General features: G+C 41.2%; 1 protein-coding gene and 1 pseudogene across 2 annotated transcripts; both read right to left on the bottom strand.

The window, feature by feature from the left end:
* Window positions 1–19,666, bottom strand: part of LOC117596657 (C-type lectin domain family 10 member A-like) — an 80,778-nt pseudogene extending 61,112 nt beyond the window's left edge.
* LOC113547337 (CD209 antigen-like protein E) lies at window positions 514–5,969 on the bottom strand. 2 transcript variants are annotated; one of them, XM_026947617.3, is made up of 5 exons: window positions 5,453–5,969; window positions 2,652–2,813; window positions 2,378–2,517; window positions 2,187–2,293; window positions 514–1,980 (listed from the first exon to the last, which is right to left on the bottom strand). In XM_026947617.3, exons 1-5 carry the CDS (start codon window positions 5,592–5,594, stop codon window positions 1,824–1,826), a joined length of 708 nt encoding a protein of 235 aa, XP_026803418.3. In that variant the 5' UTR covers window positions 5,595–5,969; the 3' UTR covers window positions 514–1,823. The 2 variants fall into 2 exon arrangements, with proteins under 2 accessions (XP_026803418.3, XP_053086841.1); XM_053230866.1 differs by having other exon boundaries at window positions 515–1,974; window positions 5,453–5,967.

Below are 19,666 nucleotides of genomic sequence, written 5' to 3' on the forward strand. Positions count from 1 at the left end.
CATGGAGGCCCTACCTCGCAACTTACAGGACTTCTAAAGTCTTGTTGCCAGATACCATAGCACACCTTCAGAGATCTTGTGGAGTCCATGCCTGGACAGGTCAGAACTGTTTTGGTGGCACAAGAGGGACCTACACAATATTAGGCAGGTGGTTTTAATGTTATGGCTGATGAGCATAGATCCCCAAATTTAATGTTAAATTTAACCTGTTATACAATTGTCCTTATAATGTATAAAACCTTCACACATTACATTATAGATTTTAAACAGTATATTATTCTGCTTCTATACCTATTTGTGCTATAAACAACATCTTATAAAATGAATATTTTCCTATTTACATTTATATAAATTTATATTTTCCTGATTTTAACTGCTGTGTTGGTACAATTCAAAGGGACAAATCAAGGAATTTTAGAACTTCAGATATTTATTATGTAACCTGTGCAGGTCATTTATGAGGATTGAGTAAAGGAATTTCTATTAATAATAAAAAAAAAAAAAATTCAGAGACATAGTGTGAGGTTTCATGTTTGATATATGAGTGAGCTGTGATCCTGATTTTAGCTCAGTAGCCATCAAGCAGACTCCTCACTTTTTCATACCATTCTGTATATTTTTCTTATGACTGCTGGTGGTGCTGTTGTGCTCGGTTCCACAGAATCCAAAAGAATCCACATTAAGACATATTTTACAGCAAATAATCATCTTTGAAAGACAGGGGGCGCTTTAGCCCAGCTAGCCCATTTATGCCAGCCACTACTGATGAAACAGGATTAAAAGATAGTGCTAATAGTAAAGTAAAAACTTTATTTTGAGTGGACTGTAAAAAAAAAATTATTATCCACTAGTTTTGTTTTTATGAACTGGATCTGGAGTAAAGAATTTGATTGATCTACACAAAGGATGTGTTACTAGAACAATTCCTTGCATAACTGAGTAATAATCACAGAGCAATACACAAATATTCAGAAGTTCTTTGCATGGCTGATGAAGATCCATCTGATAACACGATCTTGTTTTGCTGAACATTAACAACATTAAATGTAACTATAAACACATAAAATGTATTTAATCAATACATTTTTAAAATTTGTTAATTGAAAATTGTTGTGGTATAAGAGGAATAAAAAAAAGTATGTTTTTGGAAAATAATTAACTTCAGACTGCATCCCACCACCCTGTCATTAATCGTTTTCCTATAACAGCACACTGTGTTTAATAAATATCATTACTAATATATAATAATAAACAAAACTTCTGATCAATCAACAAATAATAAACGATGATCATTTTTATTCATAGATTAATTTGATAAAGAATTTATTGCCTGTGAAGTTTTGAAAGATACTCATATTCAAAATAGTGAAGTAATAAACATGAGTGTAAACAAACAAACAAACAAACAAACAAACTTCACATTTCAAGCATGTAAGTAGAGGAGTTAATATAATGTGAAAGTGTGAGCAGGTCTGTGTGAGCAGGTCAATTTAGAGGGTCACATGATCATAACTCATCTCAGGTGGTGAGATCTATTACATAATATTGGTGTGGTCATGTGACTTTTTAGTACAGTGTGTTTACTAAGAGTCTCTGATAATTCATTCCACCTAATGGATGAAGTACTGGACCCTAAGCCTGATGAGAGAGAGAGTGAGGTTTATATCATCACAGCTTACAGATCAAGCTGTACAGCTGATTATATAGATGCCAAATAATATTGCTGTGCACCGTAATTGTGCTTTAATGATGATGACAGTTGTAACTCCTCCAACTGATAAATACATTCAGCTTGATTTATTTGTGAACATGTTATTATTTTCCTATACTGTTCTGACAGATCCAACACTCTTCTCACAGATCCAGCCTTGTTTATGAAAGCATGGTCTGTCGTTCCAGCTCTGTCTATCTGGAAACCCAATCTCAGCACAGTCTTCGTCACTGTAATTATCTGGTTGGTGTTCAGCCCAGTACCTGAAACTAAGACATCTGATTTAGTATTCAGTTACCTTCAATTCCACAACTTTAACTTGACACTCTTAGTCTGTGTTCACTGAGATTCCTAACAAATCATAACAGAATGATCTCTGACAATTAAGAATATAACAGGAAATAACATTTCTCTGGGTTTATTCATCTGATGCAGTCTCAAATGTACAAGAAAAAGATTATGATTGTTGATATACCCAGTGGCCAGTGGCATACCATCCACCCATTTCCACTCTCCCTCTGCTTCTCTGTCACTCAGACCAATCCAAGTCCGACTTCCTTGCAGCTGTTCAACGATGAACTCCTGTGCATGTGATAACATAATAAGAGAACATGAGCACCTCTCTCTCTCTCTCTCTGTCTCTCTCTCTCTCTCTCCCTTTCTCACCTGTTTCTCTTTGCTGTTTATGGTCACCAGGTCTCCTCCTCTCTCTCTGCAGTCCTGTCTGCTCTCAGTCCAGTTCTTCATCTCAGAGAAGTAGTACAGACTGGAGCTGAAGTTTGCCCATCTCAGCTTTTCCTGCATATCTGATCACACAGTAGGCCATGTGCAGTAACACTCAGCAATGAGGTTTATTTGATAAACAATGTATTAATGTTCCTGGGTTACTTTGGTTTCTAATATATAGATCCTAAATTTGCAGCTTTCAATATTTACTCACCTAATACATCCAACATTTTCTGAAGGTCATCTCTCTCCTGCTGTAACTGCTTGCTTAAGTTTCGCTCTGTATCGAATTTGATCCACAGCACTGTGATGGCAGTCAGCAGGAAAACACACAGCAGCACCACACACACTGCAGTCAGTCTGTAACATCTGCTTCCTGCAGTATTGAGTTGTAGAAGGGGAATGAATGCCCTTCAGTTCATGTATACATTTAAAACTAATAATTACTCTTTACATCTAGAATAGTTGTCCACAAACTTTTTGCAACCAGGGAACCCTTTGACTGTGAAATAAATTTCATGGTCCCCCTCAGTATAGATTTTTTTTTTGAAAGTAATCCACCTTCCAATTGTTTTTGTTTTCACATACTTACATTAACAAATTAATCAATTAGGATGCATGTAAATATGTCTTAATTTAATACAAAACTGCATTTTGTTTCTAACTCTTTTGGCTTTCCATAGTCACAGCTCTAGCTCACGGTCTCAGAACATGCCATGAGGAAGACTCTGAGGTGAGTGAACAGCAGGAAGGCAGCGGGCCCAGACAATATCCCCAGAATGGTTCTAACAACCTAGCCCTACTGCTCACCACTATTTTCAACCTGTCCCTGACAGTCTGTTGTCCCTACATGCTTTAAGAGATCCACTTTTATCCCTGTACCCAAGACATCCATTCCAGCTGAGCTGAACAATTACCGTTCAGTGGCTCTGACCTCTGTGGTGACTTATCAAAGACCTCATCCGCTCCTGTCTCTCCAGGACACTAGACCCACTCCAGTTCACTTACTGATCAAACAGAATGATGCCAGCCTTCAGGACATCTACACCAGGCGGTGCAGGTCCAGAGCAGCAAAGATCTTCAAGGATCCCACACACCCCTACAACAACAGACTATTCTGGTGACTTTGGTCTAGGAAAACTATTTTCAAGCTCAGGAGTGGTCCAGAGAATCGGTCCCCAGTCCCCATGGAAAAGGTGGTCTGGGTTATGCTTTAATCAAACTGCAGCACAGTCTATGAGGTGTGGAATCTGTCTATGCTTGGAGTCCTCATGCTGAGTAACATAATTGGTTCAATTTGTCATGTTACCACTTTTGTGATGCTGGGGAAAGAGTTGTTATGGTTAATTTATATACTGATATATAAAACCAGGCATTCATAGGACTGGGGCACTGTAATTATTCACTTTTGGCCCAAAGGAAAATAATAAACTGCAAACAGATGAACATAGTACTATAGAGAGAGTAACCATTAAATTGACGGTATTCATTTACTCCTGTTATAAAACAGTTTTGTCATTGAAAGGATTAGCAATAGCAGCAGATTGTCAAGTTGTGTGCTTGCTGTGATTTGTGCTAACAAAAGCCCTGTGGTTTAACATGTGTGTTGAGTGCCTGATAATACAACTAATGTGGCCACTTTGTTGACACATTATTGATCACTATGCTGCTATATATAATCTATGTACGTCAGAAAAAATAGTTGAAAATGATCATCCATGATTAACTTGCCCTGTAATACCCATCCATAGTGTATTCCCGCCTTGTGCCCAGTGTTCCCTGGAAGGGATCCGGATCCAATTGATTAAACCATAAGTTTAGTGTTTTTGGATTGATCAAAACAGCTTTCCTGTTTATCGTGTTTAGTAATGAGAGGAAAACATGGCATGGAGCCAGTAGGACATTACAGACTAAAAACACTTGGTACTTTTCACACTTGCATTAATTTTCCTGACTCAGAGCCATTTCAGACCTGAGTTTAGTACAAGTGTGAACACTGTTTTCAAGCCCAGGTTTTATCACATGATGACATATCATGCATCCAAAAAAAAAAAGCACTGTTCTTTGCTGCCTGAGTAAAAAAAAGCAAATGGATGGACCTAGTGCCTACCATTTTGCAATAATCAATTCCACATGCTAATTTAAACGTTGCTTGTCTGAATGTGACTTCCAGTAACTTTTCAAAATATTCTATATTAATTTGTAAAATAGTTAAATGAAAAAATGGGAGATTGAGTTTCTCTCGTGACCCCATTTGTAAATCAAGACCCTTAGTTTGGGAACTCCTGCCCTAGAGACAGTAACTATTATATAAACTGTATTCATTTGCTGCCATTATACATTTTTTTCATTGAAATCATTAGCTACTCCAACAAATTATTCCACTGTGTTTTTCTTTTTTCTGTAATACATTTGTCTGCTAATGAAAACCCTATGGTTTAACATGTCTGCTGAGTGTCTTTCACAGAAAACCCCACAGTTAAAAGCACAGCTTAAAAGGAACAAGCAAATTTAAGAAAGGGGAAATGGGCCTTTCAGTAGAAAGACACATTTTCATTAGTTCGCTCTTGACTCACAGTGACGGTAATGCCAAGTAGCACACAAAGGAAGCACTGTTCGCCCTGTTCCTTTGGCCCAAAGGAAAATAATAGTAATAAAAAGCAAACAGACAAACATAGTGCACGCCTTTTTGCAAGCCTGAGTGCACAAAAGTGATGTATGGATTGCGCAATTCTCGATTCGATCGATAACAGAAGGAATGTGAACGCAAACCTGCAATTATGAGCATATTATATATCATTCTTATTATGCCGTTGATGAGGCCTCATGATATAATACATTGGTCAACACTACTTTTTTTATTGGTGAGCTACTGATAGATATGGGAACAAATACTACAAACCTAGAGAGAACAACATTAATAAATGTTATCAAAGCTATTGAAGTGGCCTTTGCAGGCAGCAGCAATTAACGTAAAGCGTGTGTGTGTGCGTTTGTGTGTGTGTGGGTATGTACCTGAGGTACTTTTCGTACGGATTCTGGTCACCCGAGTCTCCAGAACATCTTCATTCACATAGATAGCTTCGTATGTGTCCTTTAAGTCAGCTGATCTGTTGTCTGCTGAAGTTCCTGAGTTTGCATAATCATTTCTAGTCATCTCTGTTTCTGTTTTCCCTGATCAGCCTTCAGTCTGTGTAATGTGCAGGTCTGTTTTGTCTCCGCTGCAGCTCGCACAGAGTAACTCTGTATATGTGCTGTTGTTGAACATATATTTCTGTGCTCTGTTGTCCGGAAAGGAAGTAGAGAGCCAGATAAACCACAGACAGTGCTTTCAGAAGCCCATCTCTGTACATGCTCACTTTAGTGTCTATGTGTATTTACACTGAGGTGTGCATATGGTCCCTGTTTGAGAACGAGATTTCACCTCTCTTTACAGGTTCTGATTCTTTATGCCTGGTTGTGCATGTTCTGTTAATGTTGATGTCCTGCATCTCTGGTTTAAGGCCTTTATCAGAATCACCTCATCATCTCCTCTCTTTCTGCTAGACTTCTTTAACTCAGAGATGATCACATTCAAGCTAGGGTTCATTTGTTACATTTTATGTATTTCTGATGGTGATAATTCACCCCCGTGCTGCTTGCTTAATGTCAGTGAGCCAGTTAAAACTCTGGTGAAAAGGAACCGGAAACTCAGTGTGGTTTCCTTTGTAATATGCAACTCCCCCAACACACACACTCGCACACACACACACGCACACACACACACACACACACACATAGAGCAGAAATCCAGTGATACATTGTAAATTATGACCAGCAAAGGGCTCAGAGGGGACAGTTAACATTAATAAGGAATAAAACATGACAGGGTGTGCTGTTATAGGGAAATAACCAATGAAACTTGATGAATGGCAGTTGATGATTTTCCTGTAAGAATACATCCTGAAAACCCATCAGTCTGTCCCCTGTGTGTAGCCAATGATGCCATGTCTATTTTATGATAGACTTTTATAGTCAACTCAGCAAAAACTCAAAATAAAATCCAGCAACTTCTAGACCTTGTTTGCACAACTACTGTGCATCACTCAACACTTTGTGCCCCACTTGTGGTTGATGTAAAATACCACTGTGGATTACATACAACCCTAGCACACTCCTTAATGGTTTAAGGAGTTGCTGAAAATGTTGCAGTACTAGTCACACAGGTTTCATTTCAGGGATGTCTATATGCTGAGATCATTGTTCCATTTTAATTTCACTTTCAAGTTTTTCCACACTTCCCTGAAACATGATGAAGTGTCCTAATCAAAGAGGTGTCTGTAAAAGGCCACAATCCAGAGACATTTGAAATCAACCGAATGAGTAACATCAACACTTCTGAGACTGTTATGCATGTGTTCTTTGTGTACAAATTTGCAATTTTATTTAATGTAAAGAATTCAGTGTCTACACAATGTCTAACTCTAAAGAGAGCAGGTACAGAGGGGAGCTTCTGAAAGTTCCATGTGGTTTGTGTGGCTCTCACCTCAACTGCCTGTACTGAGAACAGAGCATATATTTAACGCTGAGAGCTGGAAACTTCAGTTGAGATAAGAGAACTGGACATAACAGACTGCTAAGGGTTCCAGTATTACAGAAGAAAACAGAAATGGAGATGTCAAAGTCAGGAATTTCAGGAGACAACAGATCAGCCGACGTAAAGAACAATGATGTATGTGATGTATATGTAAATGATGATTTATATGAAGATATGACCGGATACCATAAGAGAACTCTGACTTCAGGTACACACAGACATGCACATATTCACACACAGTTGGACACTTTTGTTGGTTTTTTATTTCTTTTACTTAAATGAAGGAATCAATCATCAGTAACAATAGGTAGATAACCCTAAGACTGTGTTACTTTCTAGCTTCCAAAACAAACACTGCATGGAACAGATTTTTACAGAGTGACGGCAGTGGGTGCAGTGCTGTTGTGTGTTCTCCTGCTGACTGCCATCATGGTGCTGTGGATCAAATTCATCAACCTGACTACTGAAAACAACCAACTACAGACCAGATACAACAACTTAACTAAAGAGAGAGACCAGTTACAGACCAGATACGACAACCTGACTATAGAGAGAGACCAGTTACAGCGGGAGAGATCTGGACTGCACAGTGCACTTTCTAAACTTGGTAAGTGAATATTGTACATATGCAGAATGTTAAAAACTCACCTTTACATTCACATCTAAAGCATCATCACTAAAGCATTAGCATTAAATCATCATAGTGTCAAAATCCTTTTATGCAAGTGAATGAATATCTATGTAAATACTATAAACAAGAACGGAGAGATTTCAGCTCGAGCCTTTACATTTCTACTGAAAAGAAGACCTGGGATGAGAGCAGAAAGTACTGCACAGAGAGAGGAGCAGACCTAGTGATCATAAACAGCAGACAGGAACAGGTGAGAGAGAGAATGAGAGAGAGAGAGAGAATAAGTGAGTATCTATATTCATATTGTGCTATTACAATTACAGGAGCGCATCAGTAAATATTTTGGCAGTACTGTAGCTTGGATTGGTCTGACTGACAGTAAGACAGAGGGGGAATTAAAATGGGTGGACGATAAACCACTGACCACTGTGTAAGACATCACTGAACTGAAATTTACTCATAATGCAGTTTTTATCTCAGTCTGATGCTTTAGATGTGAAATAACAGACATTCTGATTCTGTCTGTGGTTTCAGGTTCTGGTGGGACGGGGAACCCAATGATCATGGAAGCAGAGAGGATTGTGCTATAAAAGGCTTTAGAAAGGCTAAATCTAACATATCGACCTGGGCTGTCGGGATTTGTGAGATGAAAATATTTAACTGAGCACATGAAGGTCAATAGCTGAAATTGAAACATTATATCTTAAAACCTTGACTCACAATAGTCATGTCCATGTGATCAGCCCCCATGACCAAACATACAGCTCAAACTTGATCTAAATCACTCAGTGCATGCAGAAGATACGGGACACTTCCTGTTTCCCTTTGTTCACCATAAATTTATGGCCATGGCGAAACTGCTCGAGTTATCAAAAATCACTTCATAATTTAGCATCATCAATGTCTTGGTATAATGGTGACCAAGTTTGGTGACAATCGCATGAATCGCCTAGGAGGAGTATTTTAAAAGTTCAGAGCCTACAATTTTCAAAAAATCCACATTAAATCCAAAATAATCTACTTCCTGTTGGGTGGAGCTAATGACATGTTGAAAGTTGTCCAGCTCGATGAGAACAAAATATGTACTGACTTTGGTGACTGTGGGTGAAACTGACCCCACCACTTTAGTCAAAAGGGGGCAATACAGAGCCCCCCTCCATGCCCGTGTATTAGCTTTTGCCTACGCCTAATGGCAGACAACTCTGACGTGTACCAGCTTTCATGAAATTTTAAGCATAATAAGAGCCTCAAAATCACCCAAAAAGAGTATTAATGTTTGTGTTACCATGGCAACATTATTTAAGATATCAAAAATCCTTTCACAATTTTCCATCAGCCATGTCCTGACATTATTCTGACCATGTTTGAGGCAATCCGGGTAAATATAAGAGGATTATTGCAAAAGCTGTTGTATGTCACACACTCCCTGCTGCCAGATGGTGGGTCTATGACCGTGACTCAAAATAGCCACATCCATGTGATCAGCCCCCAGTATCAAACATAAAGCCCAAGTTTCATCTAAATCACTTAATCCACACAGAAGATATGAGACACTTCCCGTTTCCCCTTTTTCACCATAAATTTATTGCCTCGCCATGGTGAAACTGTTTGAGATATCAAAAATCCCTTCACAATTTAGCATCCTCAATGTACTGGCATAATGTTGAGCAAGTTTGGTGACAATCATGTGAATCCCCTTGGAGGAGTATTTAAAAGTTCACCGCATTCACTGTTCACAAAATCCAAAATGGCTGACTTCCTGTTGGGCGGAGCTAATGATTGTCAGTGCGAAAGTTATTAGGGTCGATGAGAACAATGTGTGTACTGAGTTTCATACACATACATACAAGTTTGTACGAAATATGCACCAAGTTTATGTACTGTCTCAAAGGGGGCGCTACAGAGCGCCGTTTTTGAGTTTTCTGAAAATACCACAGTTTCCATGCTTCAATTTTATCAGAAAGAGTGACGCAAGACAATCCCCAAAAAGGGAATGGTTTTGCAGGTGGTGGCCACAGACAATTGCTCTCTCCTTATCCTTCCTGACTGATTTGTCTTTAGTTTTGTGTTTTGTTAGGGCCCTTGTCACTACTTGTAGCATGAGGCAGTACCTGCAACCTAATCAAGTTGCACAAGTAGTCCAGCTCCTCAAGGATGGCACATCCATACATGCCGTCGCAAGTACGTTTGGTGTGTCTCCCAGCACAGTTTGAAGTGTATGAAGAAGATACCAGGAGACAGGCCGTTACACGAGGAGAGCTGGACAGGGCCGTAGAAGGGCAACAACCCAGCAGTAGGACCGGTATTTGCTCCTTTGTGTGAGGAGAAACAGGAGGAGCACTGTCAGAGCCCTACAAAATGACCTCCAGCAGGCTACTGGTTTGCATGTTTCTGACCAAACTGTCAGAAACAGAGGACATCAGGTCCTCCATGAGGGTGGCATGAGGACCCAATGTCCTCTCGTGGGACCCGTGCTCACAGCACCGCACTGTGCAGCTCGATTGGCATTTGCCAGAGAACACCAAAATTGGCAGGTCCGCCGTTGGCGCCCCTTTCTCTTCACGGATGAGAGCAGGTTCACACTGAGCATATGTGACAGACGTGAAAGAGTCTGGAGATGCCGTGGGGAATGTTATGCTGCCTGCAACATCATTCAGCATGACGGTTTTGGCGTGGGTCAGCGATGGCCTGGGGAGGAATATCCTTGGAGGGTCGCACAGACCTCCACGTGCTAGCCAGGGTTCCTCCTGGTACATGACAATGCCTGGCCTCATGTGGCCAGAGTGTGTAGGCAGTTTCTGGATGATAAGACATTGATGCCATTGACTGGCCCTCATGTTCCCCAGACCTGAATCCAATTGAGAACCTCTGGGACATTATGTATCGGAGCATCCAAAGTCGCCAAGTAACACCACAGACTGTCCAGGAGCTCACTGATGCCCTGATCCAGGTCTGGGAGGAGATCCCCCTGGACACCATCCACCATCTCATCAGGAGCATGCACAGACGTTATCGGGAGTGCATACAGGCATGTGGGGGCCATATACACTACTGACTTACATTGAGTTGCTGTGATGAAATTCATGCAAGTTGGATCAGCCTGTAATTTCAATTTTTATATATATATATATATATATGTACAGAAGTATTTGGACAATGACAGTTTTTGTGATATTGCCTATTATGTATATATGTATATATAATATTGTGATATTATACACCACCACAATGTTGAAATAAAACAATCAAGATGTGATCGAAGTGTAGACTTTCAGCTTTATTTTAAGAGGCTCCACAAAAATATGGCATTTACCATCTGGGAATTACAGCCATTGTCAACAAAGTACCTCCATTTTCAGGGGCTCAAAGGTATTTGGACAAAGTGACATAATTGTAAATATAACCATAATTTTAATGCTTGGATGAAAATCCTTTGCAGTCAATGACTGCCTGAAGTCTGGAGCCCATGTTGTCAAAACACAAATTCTGAGTTCCCTCCCTGGAGATGCTTTGCCAGGCCTTCACTACAGCCACCTTCAGTTGCTGCTTGTTTGTGGTTCTTTCTGCCCTCAGTCTTGTCTTCAGTAAGTGAAAACCATGCTCTATTGGGTTGAGATCAGGTGACTGACTTGGCCATTGAAGAATATTCCATTTTTTTTGCCTTCAAAAATTCTTGAGTTGCTTTCGCAGTATGTTTAGGGTCATTATCCACCTGCACTGTGAAGCAGCATGCTATCAGTTTTGTAGCATTTGGCTGAATGTGAGCAGAGAGTATAGCCCTATACACCTCAGAATTCATCTTGCTACTTCTGTCAGCAGTCACATCATCAATAAACACCAGTGTGCCCGTTCCATTGGCAGCCATACATGCCCATGCCATAACACTGCCTCCACCATATTTGACACATGATGTGGTATACTTTAGATCATGAGCTGTTCCTTTCTTTCGCCATACTTTTCTCTTCCCATCATTCTGGTACAAGTTAATCTTGGTTTCATCAGTCCAAAGAATCTTATTCCAGAACATGGGAGGCTTTTTTAGATGTTTTTTGGCAAAGTCTAATCTGGCTTTCCTGTTCTTGAATGTCACCAGTGGTTTGCACCTTGTTGTAAACCCTCTGTATTTGCATTCATGAAGGCATCTCTTGATTGTAGATTTTGACAATGATACGCCTACCTTCTCCAGAGTATTCTTGATTTCCGTTGATGTTGTGAAGGAATTTTTCTTCACCAAGGAAAGGATTCTGCGATCATCCACTTTAGTTGTCTTCTGTGGTCTTCCAGGCTTTTCGATGTTGTTGAGCTCACCAGTGCTTTCTTTCTTTTTAAGAATGTACCCAACTGTTGATTTGGCCACAGCTAAGGTTTTTGTTCTCTCTCTTATAGATTTACGTTGTTTTTTCAGCCTAATGATGGCCTCCTTCACTTGCATTGAGATCTCCTTGGACTTCATATTGGTAGCTCCAGTCGAACAGCTGCCAAATGCCAACTCAATACCTGATATCAACTCCCGACCTTTTATCTGCTTCATTTGTCTTGAAGTAATGAGGGAATGGACCGCACCTGGTCAATTAACTTCTTGTCAGTCAATTGTCCAACTGCCTTTGAGCCCCTGAAAATGGAAGTACTTGCTTAAAATGGCAATAATTCGTAAATGGTAAATGCCATATTTTTGAGGAACCTCTTAAAATAAAGCTGAAAGTCTACACTTCGATCACATCTTGATTGTTTTATTTCAAATCCATTGTGGTGGTGTATAAAGGCAAAATCACAAAAACTTCGTCATTGTCCAAATACTTCCGGACCTGACTGTATATATATATATATATATATATATATATATATATATATATATATATATACATATATATATATATATATATATATATATGTATAAAAATAAAATCTCACACCATGTGTGCAGCCGTTAGCCAGCAAAGCATCCTCCATCACCCATGGTATGTTGTCATTTGGGACAACGTGAGCTTCCACCGGGCTGCTCTGGTCCGCAATTGGTTCATCGACCACCCACAATTTATTGTTTTATACCTCCCACCATATTCCCCATTATAAAGATATAAAGTCAAGGGGGATACAGAAATGAAGAATACAAAAATACAAAAATGCAACACAATAACGAGGGTAAAACAATACTAAAGTGCAAGAGACCATGGTGCAAGATGAACATGCTATATATAAATATGAAATATGTAAACAGCAGACAAGATAGAATATATTAAATTAAAAATATAAATAGTTATGTACAGAAAAAGTGAGTGTACATTGGAGATAGAAAAAATATTGCAGCTTCAGAGGGGAGAGTGACTGTCAGTAGGTTGGGGGGGGGTCACGTGTGGGGAATTGGGGCACTGTTCAGCAGGCTGACTGCAGTGGGGAAGAAGCTGTTCTTGTGGCGTGAGGTCCTGGTCCTAATGGACTGGAGCCTCTTGCCAGAGGGGAGGGGCTGGAAGAGTACATGTCCGGGGTGAGAGGGGTCAGCTGCAATCCTGGTTGCACGTCTCTGGGTCCTGGAGACGTACAAGTCCTGGAGTGATGGGAGGCTGCAGCCGATCACCTTCTAAGCGGAGTGGATGACGTGCTGCAGCTTGGCCTTGTCCCTGGCCGTGGCAGCAGCAAACCAGACTGTGATGGAGGAAGTGAGAATAGATTCGATGATGGCAGTGTAGAAGTTGACCATCATCTTCACAGGGAGGTGGAACTTCTTCAGCTGCCGCAAGAAGTAGAGCTTCTGCTGAGCCTTCTTGGTGAGGGAGCTGATGTTCTGCTCCCACTTAAGCTCCTGGGTGATGGTGGTTCCCAGGAGTGTCACAGAGGATGACGGGTGGGAGGGGGGCTGGGTTCTTCCTGAAATCCACTATCATCTCCGCTGTCTTGAGAGCGTTGAGCTCCAGGTTGTTCATGCTGCACCATGACACCAGACGGACCATCTCCCTTCTGTAGGCCGACTCGTCTCCATCAGAGATGAGGCCGATGAGGGTGGTGTCATCTGCGAACTTCAGGAGTTTGACAGACTGGTGTCCAGATGTGCAACTGTTGGTATACAGGGAGAATAACAGAGGAGACACAGCCTTGGGGGGATCCAGTGCTGATGATCCGGGAGTCCGATGCATACTTCCCCAGCCTCACAAACTGCCGTCTGTCTGTCAGGAAGTCTGTGATCCACCTGCACAATGAGTCCGGCACGTTCAGCTGAGAGAGCTTGTCTCGGAGCAGAGATGGGACGATAGTGTTGAAGACAGGGCTGAAGTCCGTCCACAAACAGTAACCTGGCATAGGATCCTGGGGACTCCAGATGCTGGAGGATGAAGTGGAGGGCCATGTTTACAGCGTCGTCTACAGATCTGAAGTCTCTGTAGGCAAACTGCATGGGATCCAGAATAGGGTCTGTAATGTCCTTGAGGTGGGACAAGACGAGGCGCTCAAAAGACTTCATGACCACAGAAGTCAGGGCAACGGGTCTGTAATCATTAAGTCCTGTGATCCTCGCCTTTTTAGGGACTGGAATAATCTCTGAAGTTTTAAAACAGGCTGGCACATGGCAGGTCTCCAGTGAGGTGCTAAAAATGTTAGTGAACACCGGAGACAGCTGGTTGACACAGTGCTTCAGGATAGAGGGGGAGACAGCGTCCGGGCCCGCGGCTTTGCGGGGGTTCAGTCATTTAAACAGTCTATTCACATCTCCCTCTTTGATGGAGAGAGGTGTGAGGGGCGGGGGAGAGGGCGACACTGAGGTGTGAGGCTGTGTGGGTGATCCAGGTGTAGCATCAGAGGGGGGGCTGCTGCAGATCAATGACTGGTGGGGGGGGTGGGGGATATCAGGTATGTCCCATTGTCTTTCAAAGTGGCAGTAAAATTCGTTCAGGCTGTTGGCCAAGCGCAGGTCGTTCACAGAGTGGTGGGCTCTAGGCTTGAAGTTGGTGATTGCCTTAAGCCCTTTCCAGACAGAGACAGAGTCGTTGGCTGAGAGTTTCTGTTCCATTCTCTCACCATGCTCTGATTTAGCTCTTCTCACCTCCTTGCTAAATCTGTACTTGGCCTCTTTGTATTTGTCTTTGTCCCCACTTCTGAATGCAGCCTCTTTCTCTGACCTCAGCTGTCTGAGTTTAGCTGTGAACCAGGGTTTATCATTGTTGTAACTCACCCTGGTGCGTGATGGAATGACGCTGTCCTCACAAAAGTTAATGTAGGACGTCACAGTGTCCATGTACTCGTCCAGACTATTGGTGGCAGACCTGAAAACTTCCCAGTTTGTACAGTCCAGACACTCCTGCAGTTCCCCCACAGCCTCAGTGGTCCACTTCTTTGAGGTCCTCACAGTAGGTTTGCAGAGTTTTAGTTTCTGCCTGTATGCCGGAATCAAGTGCACCATGATGTGGTCTGACTGACCCAGTGCAGCGCGAGGGACAGCACGATAAGGTAAGATGGTGGTGTAGCAGTGGTCCAGTACATTCCCCTCTCTGGTCGGGCACTTAATGAACTGTTTGTATTTGGGGAGTTCGCGGGAGAGATTACCTTTGTTAAAATCTCCTAGGACAATAACCAAGGCGTCCGGGTTTATCCGTTCCACACACAGTATCTCGTCAGCCAGTGCGCGGTGCACCCCACGTGCATCACCGTGCGGCGGGATGAAAACACCGACGAGAATGAATGAGGAGAACTCATGGGGCGAGTAGAAAGGTTTGCAGTTAATGATGCAGACCTCCAGGTCTGGGGAACAGTGCTGAGACAGTACAGCAACATCATTGCACCAGCCGCTGTTGATATAAAAACAGATTCCACCTCCTTTTTTTTTGCCGGAAAGCTCCGTGTGTCTGTCCGCTCTGTAGAGTTGAAATCCGCTCAGCTGGAGCGCAGAGTCCGGTATAAGATCACACAGCCACGATTCCGTGAAGCACAAAACACAGGACGTAGAAAAGTCTCCATTTTCATTCAGCAGCAGTGTCATCTCGTCTATTTTGTTGCAAAGTGAGCGCACGTTAGAGAGGAATATCCCGGGAAGCGCGATGCGTAATCCGCGCCGGTGGAGACGCACAAGCACACCTGAGCGTTTACCTCTTCTGCGGAGCCTCACTTTGTTACGAGCGTCCTTGATCAAAATAGCCAGTAAATCAACGGTAGAAGCCAGAAAAGTCGGAAAAAGGTCCACAGGGGTAGGAGCTCTGATGTTCATGAGCTCTTCCCTGGAGTAGGAGCCACCAGAGCAGTTGCAGAAAACTAAATTAAAACACAAAAAGAGACATAGTAGAGTGCACCAAAACACAGAGGCAGCCATCCGCGGCGCCATCTTGAAAATGGATTCTAATTCTAATGTTTGATATGAACATTAACTGAAGCTCTTTGTTTATCCATTTTCTTTCTTGCCATGATATACTTCTTTACTAGGGAGGGCCTTAATCAGTTTCCCAGAAAGCCACACTTTTTTATTTAAAATGCACAAAGGTTTGGATACCCTTCCAGTGTCTTGGCAATGCTGGAATTGGCAATGAACTCCAGTTCCCAGACTGCTTCATGGCTTACAAACATGGCCGCCTCGAACTACAACACCCAGCTTACACAGTATACACACACAAAACACTCAAAAGACACGAAGTATCACTCAGGGTCACTTACCGCCTGATGTTCCAAGCCTGGTTCATTGTGTATGATTATATGGTTCTTGATCTCGTTTTGTACTCTGGTTTTCGTATTTTGCCTAGTTTTATCTGCTGATTGCCTGACCCACTGCCTGTTTTTTTTTTTTTTTTTTTTTTTACTTCGACCTTGTCTTACATTTTGCCTGCAACTGCAGCTGTTTCTGCCGCCTGACATCCAACTGTCCACTTCATTAATTTGTTAGGCCTTAACTGAGTGATGGTGATTCACTAGGCAGGTCAACAATTGTCATTAGGAATGGTCAGCTGATGTAAATTCCACAGCATAATAATTTCTCTGACTCTTCAAACCTTGTGCTATCATTTAATATTTATATATAAGATAAAACATCACCATATCAGTGATTACACATTTTTGCAGACCTACTGTCAGAGCTGCAGTTAGAAAATAAACAAGTACTGACCAATCAGCTTTGAGAATTCAACAGCACTGGGGTATACTTTTGCAAAACGTTGAATATTTTTCTTGAGCTGAAAACTGGAATTTTCTCTCTTCCTTCTCTGTGTTACCTCTAACAGAATCTGCACTCTCATAGACATCCATCATCATCTCCACTCACTCAGAAACATACTGAAATGTCTTTAATCTATAAGCGCCTGAATTACTGCATCTCTGCATGTAGATAGACGTTTAGCCTTGCAAACCTAAACACTTACCTGTGTGTGGATTTTCTTCTCTGCATCTGGGTCATGACCTCTAACAGCGTCTGCACTCTCATATCTACCACAACTTCTATTCATTCAGAAGAACGCTGATGCATCTCTAATCTATTAAAGACTCACTAAAACACTAAATTACTGCGTCTCTGCGTGAGCACGAGTGAATGACTGCACTTCCTTACTAGTGTACACTGAATTAAATATGCTGCTGTCAGTAAAGGAAGTTACGACAGAGGACGGTGCATCAGTGGCTCTTTGTGAAGACATTTGTGCTGCAATTATCATGCATACTGTAGATATTCATGTTTAAGTCTAGCAGTTATATAAATATCAAAATCACATTATTCTGATATAATGATGTAGATATTGTATTTGCATCATATTTCTTGCTCATAACATCATTACACAAAGATAGATGAGGATAGATGCAAGTGCAGTAAAAGCATTTTATTAGAGATACATCAGGCGATATACAAACAGCTATGGGAAGGAATATATATAAAACATGCAAAGTAGCGAACAGAGCAAGGTCAAAAAACAGGAAGTGAAAAACACAGAACAAAGCTCGGTATGAACAGGCAGCAAAACACTGGACAGTACTTCGCCCCAAACAAGGAAACACGAGGGTTATGAATACACAAATTAATCAAGGCCAAACTGAACACAGGTGATAATGATCATGACACATAGGGGAGACAACCAATGACAAGACACGGGTGGAAACAGAACATAAACCAAAACAAAACACAAGTGGCAAAGTAAACAAAACATATGACAATACGGAAGCATGCGCTGTCACGCTATGGGCTGCTTAAGTGCATTGAGCGCTTCTTGCACTCAGTGCTCAGTGTGAGGGGGAAATACCTGACAATAACAGGAATGCATTAATTTCTGCAGATATTCAACAGTATTAAAGGTAACTATATACAGATGATTTTGTCAATACAAAATCATTGTTGACAAACGTTGACAAATTGTTGTGGTATACGAGGAATAAAACACGGAATTCACTGTTACTGGAAAATAATAAGTAACTTCGCTTTGTATCGGGCTGCACCACCAACCCAGTCTCACAGAAAAAACTTCCACCTCAGCACCTACTACACGATGAACTTCAACATTCTGCCACAAGCATACATTGCATATCAACATATTAGTCATTCACTCGAATGCTCTGTATGCCACTTTCTCTACCAACGTAATTTAACCAATTTCACCCACTACTATCACTATGCTATTTGAATAAGATACTATATCAATATGCAATAAAGGCTGTTATAGCAGCAAAGTGTGGACCAACTCCATATTAACGCTCATAGTTTTGGAATGGGATGTTCAACAAGCACATATGGGTGTGATGGTCAGGTGTCCACATAATTTGGGCCAAATATTGTATTTCTGCATGAATAGTCCTAACTGTAAATATCTCAGCCAATTTAGTGTAATTTTACAACATGGCTTCCATTCTCATTATTCAACAGCACTTGATCTTTTTTTTTCCCATTGTGCACTATACTGAGTTGGAGTATTAATAGAATAAAACTGATGCTTTTGTTAATTTAGTGCGCAAAATGTGAGACTTTTTTCCTTATGCTAACTTTTGAATCTGCATGTGAATCTTGGTATAGTATATGTGGTAATGAGGCCCTTAGTTTCACAATGTGCTTACTAGTCTTCTAAGGATAATTAATACAGTACCACAGATGAACACAAATCAGGCAAAACCCCACCAATCTTGTTAAAGAACTGTGCCTTAGCTTTGGCTTCTCATGGTTAGCAAGACTAGACTAGCACCTAAATACTTAGCTACATAAATAACCCTAACCCAGAACCTTCTAGAGACAGTAACCATTATATTGACGGTATTCATTTACTGCTGTTATAAACCATTTTTGTCACTGATATGAAGCAACAGGAGCAAATTATCCATTTGTGTTGTTTTCTGATTGTGATGCATTCATCTACAAAGGAAGGCCCTGTGGTTTAACATGTCTCTCGAGTGTCTGTCACAGAAAACCACACAGTTAAAAGCACACTCTAAAAGGAACAAGCGAGCATGGGCAAGGGGAAGTGGGCCTTTCAATAAAAATACTGGTTTTCATTCCTTCAGAAGATATCAGTTCACAAATGTGAACTGAAATGTTTGAGACAAGGGGCTTTATCCATCCAATTTTTTTTTTGACGAGAAGAAAGAAAAGAAACCACACATGCTGCTGGTTGTGAAAAACCTAAGCAAAATTAGTAAAACAGGAAACAGTTTTTCAATATAACAGCGATGCACACAGTCACATAGGCAGTGTTCCTTCAGACAGCCACATACTGGTACAACTGCACGTTTGAAATTAAATCAAGTGGATTAAATCAAGTAGAGCAGTAAATTAAAAGTAATTTAAAGTAAATGAAGTAGATCAGTACATATACACATTTCTGAATGTGAGTGTATTTTACCTGAGCTCTCAGATTGCTTGAAGCTTCTGGTCCTCTGGGTCTCCAAACTGACATTCACATCTTCATATGATTTCTTATTGTCAAAGGAATCAGCTCTATTGTCTGCAGTAACTTCTATATTTGCATAAAACTCCTCACTTATCTCCATTCTTCTCTTTGCAGTAATCCTGAGCTCTCAGTGAGGTCTGTAGCACTGATCCAACTTATAGAGGGCACTCAGACTGCACTACACTCAGAGTGGC

This window comes from Pangasianodon hypophthalmus, chromosome 28 (genome assembly GCF_027358585.1).
Source record: "Pangasianodon hypophthalmus isolate fPanHyp1 chromosome 28, fPanHyp1.pri, whole genome shotgun sequence".
Lineage (NCBI taxonomy): Eukaryota > Metazoa > Chordata > Actinopteri > Siluriformes > Pangasiidae > Pangasianodon > Pangasianodon hypophthalmus.

What these genes read in the sequence shown, in the direction of transcription:
- LOC113547337 (XM_026947617.3), bottom strand. Translation starts at nt 5,594, where the DNA reads ATGACTAGAAATGATTATGCAAACTCAGGAACTTCAGCAGACAACAGA. An exon ending in CCGTACGAAAAGTACCTCAG is followed by an intron (nt 2,814 to 5,452) that starts GTACATACCCAC and finishes TCAATACTGCAG; the next exon opens with GAAGCAGATGTTACAGACTG. An exon ending in GGTATGCCACTGGCCACTGG is followed by an intron (nt 1,981 to 2,186) that starts GTATATCAACAA and finishes CAGATGTCTTAG; the next exon opens with TTTCAGGTACTGGGCTGAAC.